This window comes from Delphinus delphis, chromosome 15 (genome assembly GCF_949987515.2).
Source record: "Delphinus delphis chromosome 15, mDelDel1.2, whole genome shotgun sequence".
Classification (NCBI taxonomy): Eukaryota; Metazoa; Chordata; class Mammalia; order Artiodactyla; family Delphinidae; genus Delphinus; species Delphinus delphis.
This window is the reverse complement of record NC_082697.1, coordinates 26,156,906-26,169,680: the sequence shown is the minus strand read 5'-3', so window position 1 is coordinate 26,169,680 and position 12,775 is coordinate 26,156,906. Positions and strand designations below refer to the sequence as shown.

At 48.4% G+C, this 12,775-nt stretch overlaps 1 protein-coding gene across 2 annotated transcripts in view; it reads left to right on the top strand.

Annotated features, from left to right (window-relative positions):
• The window catches only part of HCK (HCK proto-oncogene, Src family tyrosine kinase), a 38,995-nt gene extending 27,391 nt beyond the window's left edge, over positions 1 to 11,604 (top strand). For both annotated transcript variants that reach the window (XM_060032787.1, XM_060032786.1), the window contains exons 11-13: positions 4,296 to 4,449; positions 6,800 to 6,931; positions 11,089 to 11,604. In XM_060032787.1, coding sequence (XP_059888770.1) covers positions 4,296 to 4,449; positions 6,800 to 6,931; positions 11,089 to 11,291 — 489 coding nt within the window. In that variant the 3' untranslated portion in view covers positions 11,292 to 11,604. The remainder of the gene's footprint in view (positions 1 to 4,295; positions 4,450 to 6,799; positions 6,932 to 11,088) is intronic.
• The last annotated feature ends 1,171 nt before the right edge of the window (positions 11,605 to 12,775 follow it).

Sequence of the window (12,775 nt, the reverse complement as noted above, 5' to 3'; positions counted from 1 at the left end):
CTAGAATGTCCGAGACGGTGGCTCATCCTCCAAGTCTCTCTCCAGTGGCCCCACGTCACTCAATAGGCCAAGCAGAGCTCCTTTACATCCTGGCGGCGAGGTTCCAAGAGGGAATCTTCTAAGGGACCAAGCCGTAAATGAGCAAGCTCTGCTTGCATCATGCTTACTAACGTCCCCGTGGCCAAAGCAAGTCACATGCCCAGCCCTCAGTCAGTGTGGGAGGGACTACACCATGAGTCCCAGGAGGCATGGTTCACTGGAAGCCACTGATGTAATAGTCCGGCCACAGATAGGTAATTGTCACTCCATTTTACAGCACAGGAAATTGAGGCACAGAGATGAAGTGAAGTACCGATGAGGAAACTAAGGCCCAGTGAGGTGGAGTAGCTTGTCTAAATTACTATGTTACTTTTAGGGGATACAGCAGTGAACAAAATGGAAAGTATTGCTGTCCTCCCAGGGTTTACACTTACGAAACAACTGAATCTCTTAGAGAGCCAGGACCCAAGTGGTCCTGGCTCAGTGCCAAAAGAATGCAGCATCCAGCAAAATTTAAAATGTCCATAAATCACACAAACGCTTCTTAAAACCCCATTTTCTTTCTCATCTTCCCTTCACTTTCTACAGCTCTTCTCACCCCCAGCCTGAGTGCTTTTTACTTCTAGCCTCTCATTCTCTCCTATCTGTGGGAAAACAGGGGAGGTAAAGTCTGCTATGGGAGTACATGGCTGGAGCACTTAGCCCAGTCCAGAAGCAATCTGAGAAGGCTTCTCAGAGGAAGCGGTCTCTAGGCTGAGCCCTGAAGGATGAGTAGAAGTTAGGCAGATGAAGAGGAGAGGGAAGGGTATTCTAGGCAGAAGAAGCAGCCTGTGCCAAAGCCCAAAGGGCAAAACAAGAGCTCAGCCTGGTCAGTTGGAGGCTGGGCCTGGCAAAAATGAAGGGGGTGTGGCTCGCAGCCTGGAAGATGTTAAGGGAGATGGGGGCGCCTGGGCCTAGGGCTGGGCCTTCTGGAGATGCCTGAGGCAGAGTTCACTTGAGTAGGCAAATCCTGGGGGGGTGGGCAGAGGTATAATAAAAGACTTTACCTTTCAGAGCCTGGAATGCCAGAGGCCTATGGAAATCAAGACCTGGCATTTTCCCTTCAGTGGGCGCTGCCCCAGGGAAACAATAGTCTGGCCTGTTACTAAATTATAACTATCAAACGGGCAGAAACCTTGCTGGGTGGAGGTTCACCGACTGGGGCAAGAACCACTCTCCTCATGGCACAGACAGGAAAATAGAAACCACAGGAGGGAAAGAGGTTCCAGGCCCTTGTGCATCAAGGAGCAGAGGTACCCTCAGAGCCCAGGGACGGGAAGGAGTCAACCTGGTGGCCTGATCTTCACTTCCAGTCTAGAGAGGCAGGTGGGCGCTGTCAGTGGAGGCTGCCCAGCCCTGTCACCAACTGGCTGTGGAGCCTGAGATCCACTCTGGGTCTTGGTCTCTCTATTTGTCAAATGAGGGAATTGGACCATCTCTGTGGTTTTCAAGTTTGAAAGCTTTTTCTTTTTTTTTTTTTTAAGCCATAACTCGGTTAGTCAAATGAATCTTATAGAGCAGCTGAATACGTTAAAATAGATCAAAACAGAGCTGCTCTGATTGAAGCAGGTGGCCTTTATTTTGTCCCTCCAACCCCAAGATGACCTTGAGGTATCAACTGGGTTCAGTTTGAAGAGCCCTGAGCTGGGATATCCCTACAGGCCCTTCCAGCTGGTTCTGTGATTCCCTGATACTCTGAGAAGCAAACCCAGTAATAACGCCTGACATCATGGCAGCCCACTTGGTGGGCATGAAATCTCACCACCTCATTAACCCCCAATTCGTAGACCAACCCTGAACCCAGTCAACCTATCCACTATTTGTTCAGTTGACAAACCCTTGAGAAGAACCACTATATACACATGGGCTTAGGAATCACGTAGAGTTTTGCTATTGACCCCAGCTCTGCCTGTGTAGCTTTGAGCAAATTGCTTAACCTTTCTGAGGGCCACTTTCCTCAACAGGGACCATTATAGCCACTGTTGAAGTGAATAATTATATGCCAGACTCTGTTCTAAGCCCTGATGTAGACTTAGAGTATTAAGCCTCACACGACCCCTTGGAAGAAGGTTCTATTGTCCCCATTTTACAGAGAAGAAAAGTGAGGCACAGAGGGTTAAAGTAGTTTGCTTGGAGGTCACAGAGATATGGGGCTCAAATTGAGCTGGTCCAACCCTGGAGTCACCTAAGCATTCTCATCTGCTGTCTCCTGAGTGGGGTTAGTCCCACCTGCCCCACTGAGCTCATGTGCTCATGTGCAAATCCATAACATGAGAGTCTGTCCCTGGGTACTGAAAAATGGTAACAACCAGCATTAGTGCCTGCTCTGTGCCAAACATTCAGGTAGAGTAATGGACACAGACCCTGAGCAGGGCTGTCAGATTTCCAGTCCTGGTCTCCACTTGGGCCAGTTAATTATTTCTCTAGGATTCAGTTTCCTCACCTGTAAAATAGTGCTGATATCAATAGTACCTCCCCCAAAGCAGAGAGTAAATGCTATTTAAGTTTGTTAAGTATTATCTTATGATTAATGAATAAGCTACAACGTCCGCCGTTAATGTTACAGTTGTTGTTAACTGTTTGGTCGAGGAACTCCTTATAAATTTTCCACACCCCCTGGTCAAGACTCTGCCTTACCACAAACAAAATCAGAAAGTCTCACGTCTTTGTTGGAAAGACTGGAGCCTCAGACCTCAGTTCCAATGGCCACAGGTGCTCCCTGCTGGCCACCTTCCACAAGTGCACCATCCACTTGCCTCAGACTTTGAACAGGCTTGTGTCTCGGTTTGGTCTGGTCAGAAGTCCCACCTCCCCAGATAATCTCACCAGATTGCACCCAGCTGCAGTTCTCCAGAGCACTGGGGTTCTGAGTAACTAGAGGCAGCTTGGGGTATGGGGAGTGGAAATCCACAGACAGGTTTGAATCAGAATCTCCCTGGTGGTGTGATCTAGAAAATGTGTCCCTCCCCTGTACAACAGAAATGGTGATAACGCCTGCCTCAAGGACATTGAAGGCCAGTTTATGAACTATAAATGCTATTTTCTGAGTTTCTGAGGGTTAGTCATAAGCCTGTTTCTGAGGGTTAATGCACAAACCCTTGTAAGTGGAAAACGTCTCTAAGGAAAAATCCCACATCTTTCTGTCAGGCTTCCAAGGTCCCATTGTGAATAAGAATCCTCCACACAAGGTTGGGATTGACATATATACATTAATATGTATAAAATGGATAACTAATAAGAACCTTCTGTATAAAAAATAAATAAAATAAAATTCAAAACAAAAAAAAGAATCCTCCACACAGTCCATTATGCACTCAGCAGCCATGATGACATTAAAATATATATCAGACCATGTCATTCTCCTGCTCTAAGACTTCTCTCTTCCCTTTATGCTTAGAATACAACCCAACTGCCTCTCCTAACCTACAAGGTTCTTCCCAATCAGCACCTCCCTAACAACCTCAACTCCCCCAACTTCCCCTCTGGCAACTTCTGCTCAGCCACCTGTTCTATGAATACCCAAGCTCACTCCTACTTCCGGACCTTCGCTCATGGTGATGCTCTTATTTGACACACTTTTATCATCACTCAGATCTTTCCTAAAGTTTCACCTCATCAAAGCAGCCTTCCCTGACCATCCAATCCAAAACAGCCCTCTACACTTCGTGTCCTATTACCTGCTTCATCCTTTCTTTATGGTACTTATTACCACCTGCAGGGATCTTGCCTGGCTCCCCACCTGTTCAAGCAATATGTCTGGCACCCATGAGACACTCAGTAGATATTTGTTGAATGAATAAAGGAATTTTCCCTACCCAGGCTTCGGGGTGAAGGAGGCATAAGAGATACAGCAGAATGTTATGTGAGCCTAGGTTGTTCCCAGAAGTGGGGTTGGGGATGAAAGCCCGTCGAAGTATATTGGTTTGTGTGTGTGTAGGTCCTTGGAGAAATAACACTTTTTCCTCAAAGCGTTCTTGGGAGGTCTTGGAGCTCTAGAGAAACCCCAAACTGGCCCAGGCCCTGAGGATCCCCCCAGTCTGGCTGGGTAGACAGAGAAATGCCAACCTGAGCCCAGGACCCTCCCACAAAAAAAGAGGGAGCTGGCGCACGTATTTTCCAGCCTTCTCACACTTGGACATTTCTCTTCTGCTTTTGGATGAGACCCACCTTGGGCTGGGCCAGATCCGAGGGTAAGCGTGTCTCTCTTTTGGGTGGAGATTGCAGAAGGCATGGCCTTCATCGAGCAGAGGAACTACATCCACCGAGACCTCCGAGCCGCCAACATCTTGGTGTCTGCGTCCCTGGTGTGCAAGATTGCTGACTTCGGCCTGGCGCGGATCATAGAGGACAACGAGTACACAGCTCGGGAAGGTAGGGGATGCTGCCGAGGGCCCCGTGGAGCCCACTCGGGTGGGTCGTGACTGTTGAGAGTTAAGACCCGTGAAAGTGATTGGTAAAAATGCAAAGGTCTGTCCCAGTATCAGCTGTGAGTTATTAAGCTGGACGGACTCCTGGACATAGTGTCTTGGTCTGCAGATTCTCCCCCAGTGACTGTGATCAGTTGTAGATTGGGTTAGTCAAGTCATGTTGAAATTAAGGGTAAGAGCAACGTTATGTGTAGTCGACAAAAACTGGGAAGCACCTGGCTTCCCTGGTGGCGCAGTGGTTGAGAGTCTGCCTGCCGATGCAGGGGACGCAGGTTCGTGCCCCAGTCCGGGAAGATCCCACATGCCGCGGAGCAGCTGGGCCCGTGAGCCATGGCCGCTGAGCCTGCGCGTCCGGAGCCTGTGCTCCGCAACGGGAGAGGCCACAGCAGTGAGAGGCCCGCATACCGCAAAAAAAAAAAAAAAAAAAAAAAACTGGAAAGCATCTAAATGTCCACAAATAGTAGAATGATCTTTAAATTGGGGTCTATTCACAGAATATGATATTATGGAACGATGAGAACTTACGAACCAGTGACACATGCAAAAAAGTAGATGACTCTCAAGGCATAATATCGAAATAAAAGAAAATCAGACACAAAATTAGATGCTGGATAGTTGCATCTATATAAAATTCAGAAACAGGCAAACACATATGTGAAGGTTGACAGCAGCAATATTCTTAAGAGCCCAAAAGTGGAAGCAACCCAAATGTCCATCAACTGATACACAAAATGGGATATAGACATACAATGGAATATCATTTGGCCATAAAAAAAGGCATGAAGTATTAATATACCCTAAACATGGATAAACTTTGAAAACATCATGTTAAGTGAAAGAAGCCAGACACGAAGACCTATATTATATGATTCCATTTATATGAAATGCCCAGAACAAGCAAATCTACAGACAGAAAGTAGATGAACTCCAGCCTAGGGCTGGAGTGGGGACCTGGCAAGAAATGAGTAGTGACTGCTATGGTTTTGGAGGGTATGATGAAAATATTTTAAAACACAACTTTGTGAATATACTAAGAACCATTGTACTGTATACTTTAGGTGGGTGAATTATACGGTCTGTGAATGTATCTCAAACAAAAAAAACAGGCAAAACTCATTTATGATGTTAGAGATCAGAATAATAGCTACCTGGATTGGGGGGGGTATTGACAGAGAGGGGACCGGAGGGAACACTTTTGAGAAAGTGTTCTATATCTTGATCTGAGTGGTGATTACAAAGGGATATACATATATAAAATGCATCAAGTTGTGTATGAAAGATTTGTACATTCTATTTCATGTTTATTATGACACAATTTAAAAAATCTAAACTTAGGGCAACCACTAAAAGAATAGAGTGTAGGGCTTCCCTGGTGGCGCAGTGGTTGAGAGTCCACCTGCTGATGCAGGGGACACGGGTTCATGCCCTGGTCCGGGACGATCGCACGTGCCGTGGAGCAGCTGGGCCTGTGAGCCATGGCCGCTGAGCCTGTGTGTCCGGAGCCTGTGCTCTGCAACGGGAGAGGCCACAACAGTGAGAGGCCCACATACCACAAAAAGATAAAGAATAGAGTGTATAATTTCTAAACCAAGAGAGGATAAGCAGGAATAAAAAAAACTCTCTCAATCCCAAGGAAGGAAGGGATTGGGGAAAAAAAGAAAAAACATAGAGCATTTTCAGAACTTGACTATGTACTAAATCATAAAGCAGGTCTCAACAAACTCCAAAGAACATGTATCCTTTACACCACATTCCCCAACCACAGTGGAATTATGATAGAAATCACTCACCAGAGGTTAACTAAACCCATCCCAGACCAGAGGCAAGGAGGGGAGGACTAGAAGGGGAGACACCCAGTGACGGGGGAAACCTCAGAGGCCAAGAGCCAAAATCTTCCCTTTCCCCATTGCAGGGGGTTAGGGGGCGGAGGCATCAGATGTGACCTGGTCTCAAAGTCCCTTGAAGTTCTGCTGTCCCCAAAGATCCTGTGACCTCTAGGACTCCACTCTTCAGGAGTTGCAGTTCACCAGGACGTCAGCTGAATCAATGAGGTGGCCCCAGAGAGTGAGTTCCCAGACACATCCCAGGCGCCTCGGCCCACTCCTCCCCACTTTAGCCATCTGTCCTCAGGATGGATGTTCCTTGCTTCCACGGAGGCCAGATTGAGGGAAGTCACAGTTCTGCAGAGGGCAGACGTTGGCAGCTGTACCGCTGTCCTGTTCCCTTGCATTAGCAGAGACCCAGCCCTGACTGCTCCCCAGACTCAGCCTGACTCTGCTCTGTCCAAACCACAGGGGCCAAGTTCCCCATCAAGTGGACAGCTCCTGAAGCCATCAACTTTGGCTCCTTCACCATCAAGTCAGACGTCTGGTCCTTTGGTATCCTGCTGATGGAGATCGTCACCTACGGCCGGATCCCTTACCCAGGTAGGAGAGAGAACATCAGCTTGGGGCTGCTTCCAGGGCCCAGCCTGGCTCTCTTCTCTTGTCAATGCGGCCATTCGGACCGAGTTTTTGTTTGTTTGTTTGTTATTTTGTTTATTTATTGTTATCAATTTTTTTTTTTTTTTGGCTGCATCGGGTCTTCTTTGAGGCACGTGGGATCATTCGTTGCAGTGTGCGAGCTCTTCGTTGTGGTGCGCGGGCTTCTCTCTAATTGTGGCTTGCGGGTTTTCCCTCTCTAGTTGTGGCACGCAGGCTCCAGAGCGCGTGGGCTCTGTAGTTTGCGGCACGGGGGCTCTCTAGTTGAGGCACATGAGCTCAGTAGTTGTGGCACACAGGCTTAGTTGCCCCACTGCATGTGAGATCTTAGTTCCCTGACCAGGTATCAAACCCACATCCCCTCCCTTGGAAGGTAGATTCTTTACCACTGGACCACCAGGGAAGTCCCGATTTTTATCAATATTTTTATTGAAGTATAGTTGATTTGCAATGAGTTAATTTCTGCTGTACAGCAAAGTGATTCAGTTATATACATTCTTTTTTTTAATATTCTTTTCCATTATGTTTTATCATAGGATATTGAATATAGTTCTCTGTGCTGTACAGTAGAACCTTGTTGTTTATCCATTCTATATATAAAAGCGTCCATCTGCTAACCCCAACCTCCCACTCCATCCCTCCCCCAACCCCTTCCCCCCTGGCAACCACCAGTCTGTTCTCTATGTCGGACTGAGTTCCTGGCCCTCACCCCCAACTTCCCCTCGCCTGCCCCATCTCAGTTAAAGCCTCCATTATCCATCCAGTTTCTTAAGCGTGAAATCTGGGAACCTGCTTGGCCCTTCCTCTTCTCTCATCCGTTTCCACATCCAAGAAGTCACAGGGTTCTGGCCATTTGACTCCAAAACACCCCAAGTCGGCCCACTTCTAACTCCACAGTCTCCACCAACACCAGGCCAACATCCTCCCTCACCTCGCTGGTGCAGTGGCCTCCTAATCAGTCTCCCATCTCTCTAACAGGCCTTTCTCCACCTGAGACCAGAGGGATTTTTCTAAAACTGTGAACCAGATCTTTTCCCTTCTCCACCTCTAACTGTTTAATGGCCTCCCAGCATAATTAGGACAGAATCCCAACTCCTAATTGTGGCCTGCAGGTCCTTCATGATCCAGCCCCTGCCTACTTCTCCCGCTTCATTTCATGCTGTACCCCACAGCCCAGTCATCTAAAGCAGCAACCTTTTTGGCACCAGGGACTGGTTTCACGGAAGACAGTTCTCCCACGGATGGAGGTGGGAGGGTGTTTCAGGTGGTAACGCGAGGGATGGGGAGCGATGGGGGACAGCAGATGAAGCTTCGCCTGCTCACCCGCCGCTCACCTCCTGCTGTGAGGCCCAGTTCCTGTACTGGTCCACGCCCCGGTGGTTGGGGACCTCTTATCTAAAGTACCATACATGTCCCTGTGATTCTCATTCACAATACCCTATACTGTTTCATTCACAGCATTCATCACCACTGATAACTATATATTCATTTGATATTTTCTCCATCAGACTCTGAGCTCTGTGAGGCCAGAAATCATTTCTGTATTCCTCACTGGTGCATCTGCACTGCCTACATTTGTGCTTGGCTCATAATGGGTGTCTAGTAACTATTCGTCAAATGGATGAATTTATCCCCATGCCTATGGGCAGCACCCTACACTGAGTAGACCATAGGGTATACAAAGATATACCCGACATGTAGATTGCCGGGGACTCAGTAAATAAAGTTGTTCGCTGTTCCTTTTCAGTTGGGATGTATCCTAGGGTATCTGTAGCCAGAACACTGGGGAGAAGAGGCAAGGTGGATATAAAGAGTCCCTGACTTTTTTTTTTTTTTTCCGCGGTACGCGGGCCTCTCACTGCTGTGGCCTCTCCCGTTGCGGAGCACAGGCTCCGGACGCGCAGGCTCAGCGGCCATGGCTCACGGGCCCAGCTGCTCCGCGGCACGTGGGATCTTCCCGGACCGGGGCACGAACCCGTGTCCCCTGCATCGGCAGGCGGACTCTCAACCACTGCGCCACCAGGGAAGCCCGTGTCCCTGACCTTTTAAGTAAATAGTCCTGAGTTTTAATCCTGTCCCCATCAACTATTACACTTTGGGAAATCCACTTGACTTCTACCCTAGTTCTTCATCTGTAAAAATTATAGGTAATGATGTCAACTACCTTGCAGAAGTGGTTTTGAAGATTAGAAATAAAAGGTGTAGACACTTGGTTCACTCATCAGTATTTACCAAATTCCTACTGTGTGTTAGGCATGAAGGATACAGCGCATGAAGGATACAGTAAGAGACAAGGTCCCTGCTCAGCAGGAGCTCACGTTCTAGCCTGGAGGAACACACACTAAACAGACACACACTCTCAGTGGAGATCACTGCAGAGAAGAAAATGAAGCAGGGGCTCGGGAGAGGGGGTGACATGGGCCTCCTGCGGACAGGGAGCACTGTCAGAGCAGGTCATATTTGAGCGGAAAGCCAGCTGAGTGAAGATCTGGGGGAAGGATTCCAGGTAGAAGGTACTGCCAGCTCTTAGGGCCTGCGGTGTGCCTGAAGAATAGCAAGGAAGCCAGGTAGCTGGAGACAAGGAATGAGAGCAGACGGTACATGAGGGGGTTGGCAGGGGCCCAGTCAGGCAGGATCCGTAGTCATGGTGAAGCTTATAGGTGTTAGTCTAAGTGTACAGAAGCTATTGGAGGATTCTAGGCAGGGAAGTGGCATCATCTGATTTCCACATTTAAGCAATGCTTTGGTTTAGTGTGGAGAGTGCATCGGGGCTGGGGAGATGGTGGGAGCTGCAGCAACGGCACAGGCAGTGGTGACAGTCGTAACAGATATAAGTTGATGAGTTGGTGCTGTGTTTTATAAGAAGAAATGGTGTGACTTACTGATGTGGAAGGTGAGGGAGAGAGAAGAATCAAGGATGAGTCTCCTTGTTTTGATTGAGCAACTGGGTGCATGATAGTCTGGGAATAGAAATTCAAGAATTCTGTTGCAGCCCTGTTAAATTTGAGGTGACTTGTAGACATCCAAGTAAAGATGTTCAAGGGAGCACTTGGATCTATGAATATGTTTGGTGTTCAAGACTGGTAATATAAAATTGGGGATCATAGATGTTTAAAGGGTTGTTCTTGAGGATAACTAACATAAACTTTAATTGAACAAAGAAATGTTCCCAGGGCTTCACTGGTGGCGCAGTGGTTGAGAATCTGCCTGCTAATGCAGGGAACACGGGTTCGAGCCCTTGTCTGGGAGGATCCCACATGCCGCGGAGCAACTGGGCCCGTGAGCCACAACTACTGAGCCTGCGCGTCTGGAGCCTGTGCTGTGCAACAAGAGAGGCCGCGATAGTGAGAGGCCCGTGCACTGCGATGAAGAGTGGCCCCTGCTTGCCACAACTAGAGAAAGTCCTCGCACAGAAACGAAGACCCAACACAGCAAAAATAAATTAATTAATTAATAAACTCCTACCCCCAACATCTTCTAAAAAAAAAAAGAAAGAAATGTTCCCACTCATAGGGTGACACTGAGTCTAGCTACCTGACTGTTTTATCTTGAGGGTACACCAATAAAAATCAGACAATGGGTTATGGAATGCTGTATCCATTAGGATGCATTAGGCTGCAAGTAACAAATTATCAGGCTAAGAGTGGTAGAAACAATAGGTAAGTTATTTTTCCCCAGAGCAAGGAATCTGGTACTGGTGACTGGTCAGTTCAGTTGCTCAAATGCTCTCAGGACTCTGGGTTGGTTCCTCTGTGACTGTCTTCCCCATGTGGTCAGATGGCTGCTGCAGCTCCAAAGATCACATTGTGTCAGTATCCAAAGGAAGGAGGAGGGGTGTGTCCTCCAAAGCCTCTTTTCTCATAAGGGAGAAAAACCTTGCCTGAAAGTTTCCTGGGAGTCTCCCCATCAGCTCCATTGGCCCAAACTGTGCACCAGGCCCCTGCTCTCGCTGCAGGGGTGGCTGGGGAAGGGATACCTGGCTTTCACAGTGGGAGGAGCTCAGTTCCCATGGGGAGGTGGGGAGTGATGGTTGTTGGGGAGGCAACGGTGTCTGCCACCCCAACCCCAATCCCTCCCTTTTGAATTCCATGGCTCCTTCTCAGGGATGTCAAACCCCGAGGTGATCCGGGCACTGGAGCGGGGGTACCGGATGCCTCGACCAGAGCACTGCCCCGAGGAGCTCTACAACATCATGACTCGCTGCTGGAAGAACCACCCCGAGGAGCGGCCCACCTTCGAATACATCCAGAGTGTGCTGGATGACTTCTACACGGCCACCGAGGGCCAGTACCAACAGCAGCCATGACGGGGGGCGGCCAGGCAGGGCCAGGCACTGAGGCCATGCCTGCGCAGGGGCTCCAGCACCATCTGCCCAGCACCCGCTCACCTTTCCCACTCCCAGACACCCACCCTCTCTCCAGCCACAATTCCTCATCTGTCAAGTGGGTGGGTTGGACCGGACAATCTCTTTTTGACTCTAGCAACCCACAATCTGCCAATCTCAGGACACCCCCGGTTGATATTTCTATTGCCTGGGACAGCTGGATTCCAGTTACAGCTGTGGTTTGGATGGAGAACTTTAAAAATAATGAAATAAATATTTAAATAAAAGATCTGAATGCTAAAGGTTTTACTAACAGGTTGACTTGTCTTGTCCTGCCAATTTCTGAACATTTGCCTTTTGCTGGATGTCAAGTCAAAGGGGGAAGGACTGGCAAAGAGAAGTGGGGTTCAGTGCTCACAGTTTTCTAACTGCCCCCAAATACTTGCTGGCTGCATTAGTTTCCTATGGCTTCTGTAACAAATTAGCACAAACTTGATGGCTTAAAACAAAACAAATTTATTGTCTTGCAGTTCCATAGGTCAGGGTCTGAGATGGGTTGGCAGGGTTCTGGGGGACAATTGTGTACTTGCCTTTTCCAGCTTCTAGAAGCTGTCCACATTCCTGGTTCCCTTCTGTTCATCACTCCAAATTCTGCTTCCGTTATCACATCTCCTTCTCTGACTCTGAGGCTCCTGCCTCCCTCTGTTACTTGTAAGAACCCCTGTAATTACATTGGACCCACCTGGATAATCCAGACTAATTTTTCCATCTTCAGTTCCTTAATCACATTTGTAAAGTCCCGTTTGCCACATAAGGTAACATCTTCACAAGTTCCAGGAATTAGGACGCGGACATCTTTTTTTTTTTTTTTTGAGGGGGAGCATTATTCACCTATCACAGTGGATGGTTTTTTGTCTCCCAGAAGCTGGGTTGGCCAGGATGACAGGAATGATTTTTCACGATCTGGGACACTGACTCTCCTGTCAAGCTACTTTGCTATGCATGTTGGTTGGTCTGGATCTCCCACAGGATAGGGGGCTGCCTGTAGCCCCTGCATTTCTCATGGCCAAGCAGCCACCATGGTTGTTAAGATGATATCCACCACTGCAGGAGCCCTGGCAGCTGGGCTATGTCTGCTGAGAGGTATCCGGTACCCTGCGTTGGAAGCTCTCAGTGGAGGGTGGGGTGTGGGGGCAGATGTGGGAAGGAGGCAGAGAAGATGAGGCAGTGGGGCCTTCCTGCATGTTGTCTCAGTTGAAAGTCACTGTTGGTTAGCTTTGTGGTAGGGGGAGCGATGAGAAGAGGTGGGCAGTGGGGTGGGGAGCAAATAACACCTTTCTGTATTATTGTATCTCCTGAAGGATCTATCTCCTTCTGTGAAGCACCCGCCAGAGTCCCATGGAACGCTATACTGACTTGATTCTGTAGCCTTGAGTAGCACAGAGTCTAACCTTAGGCACTGGGTA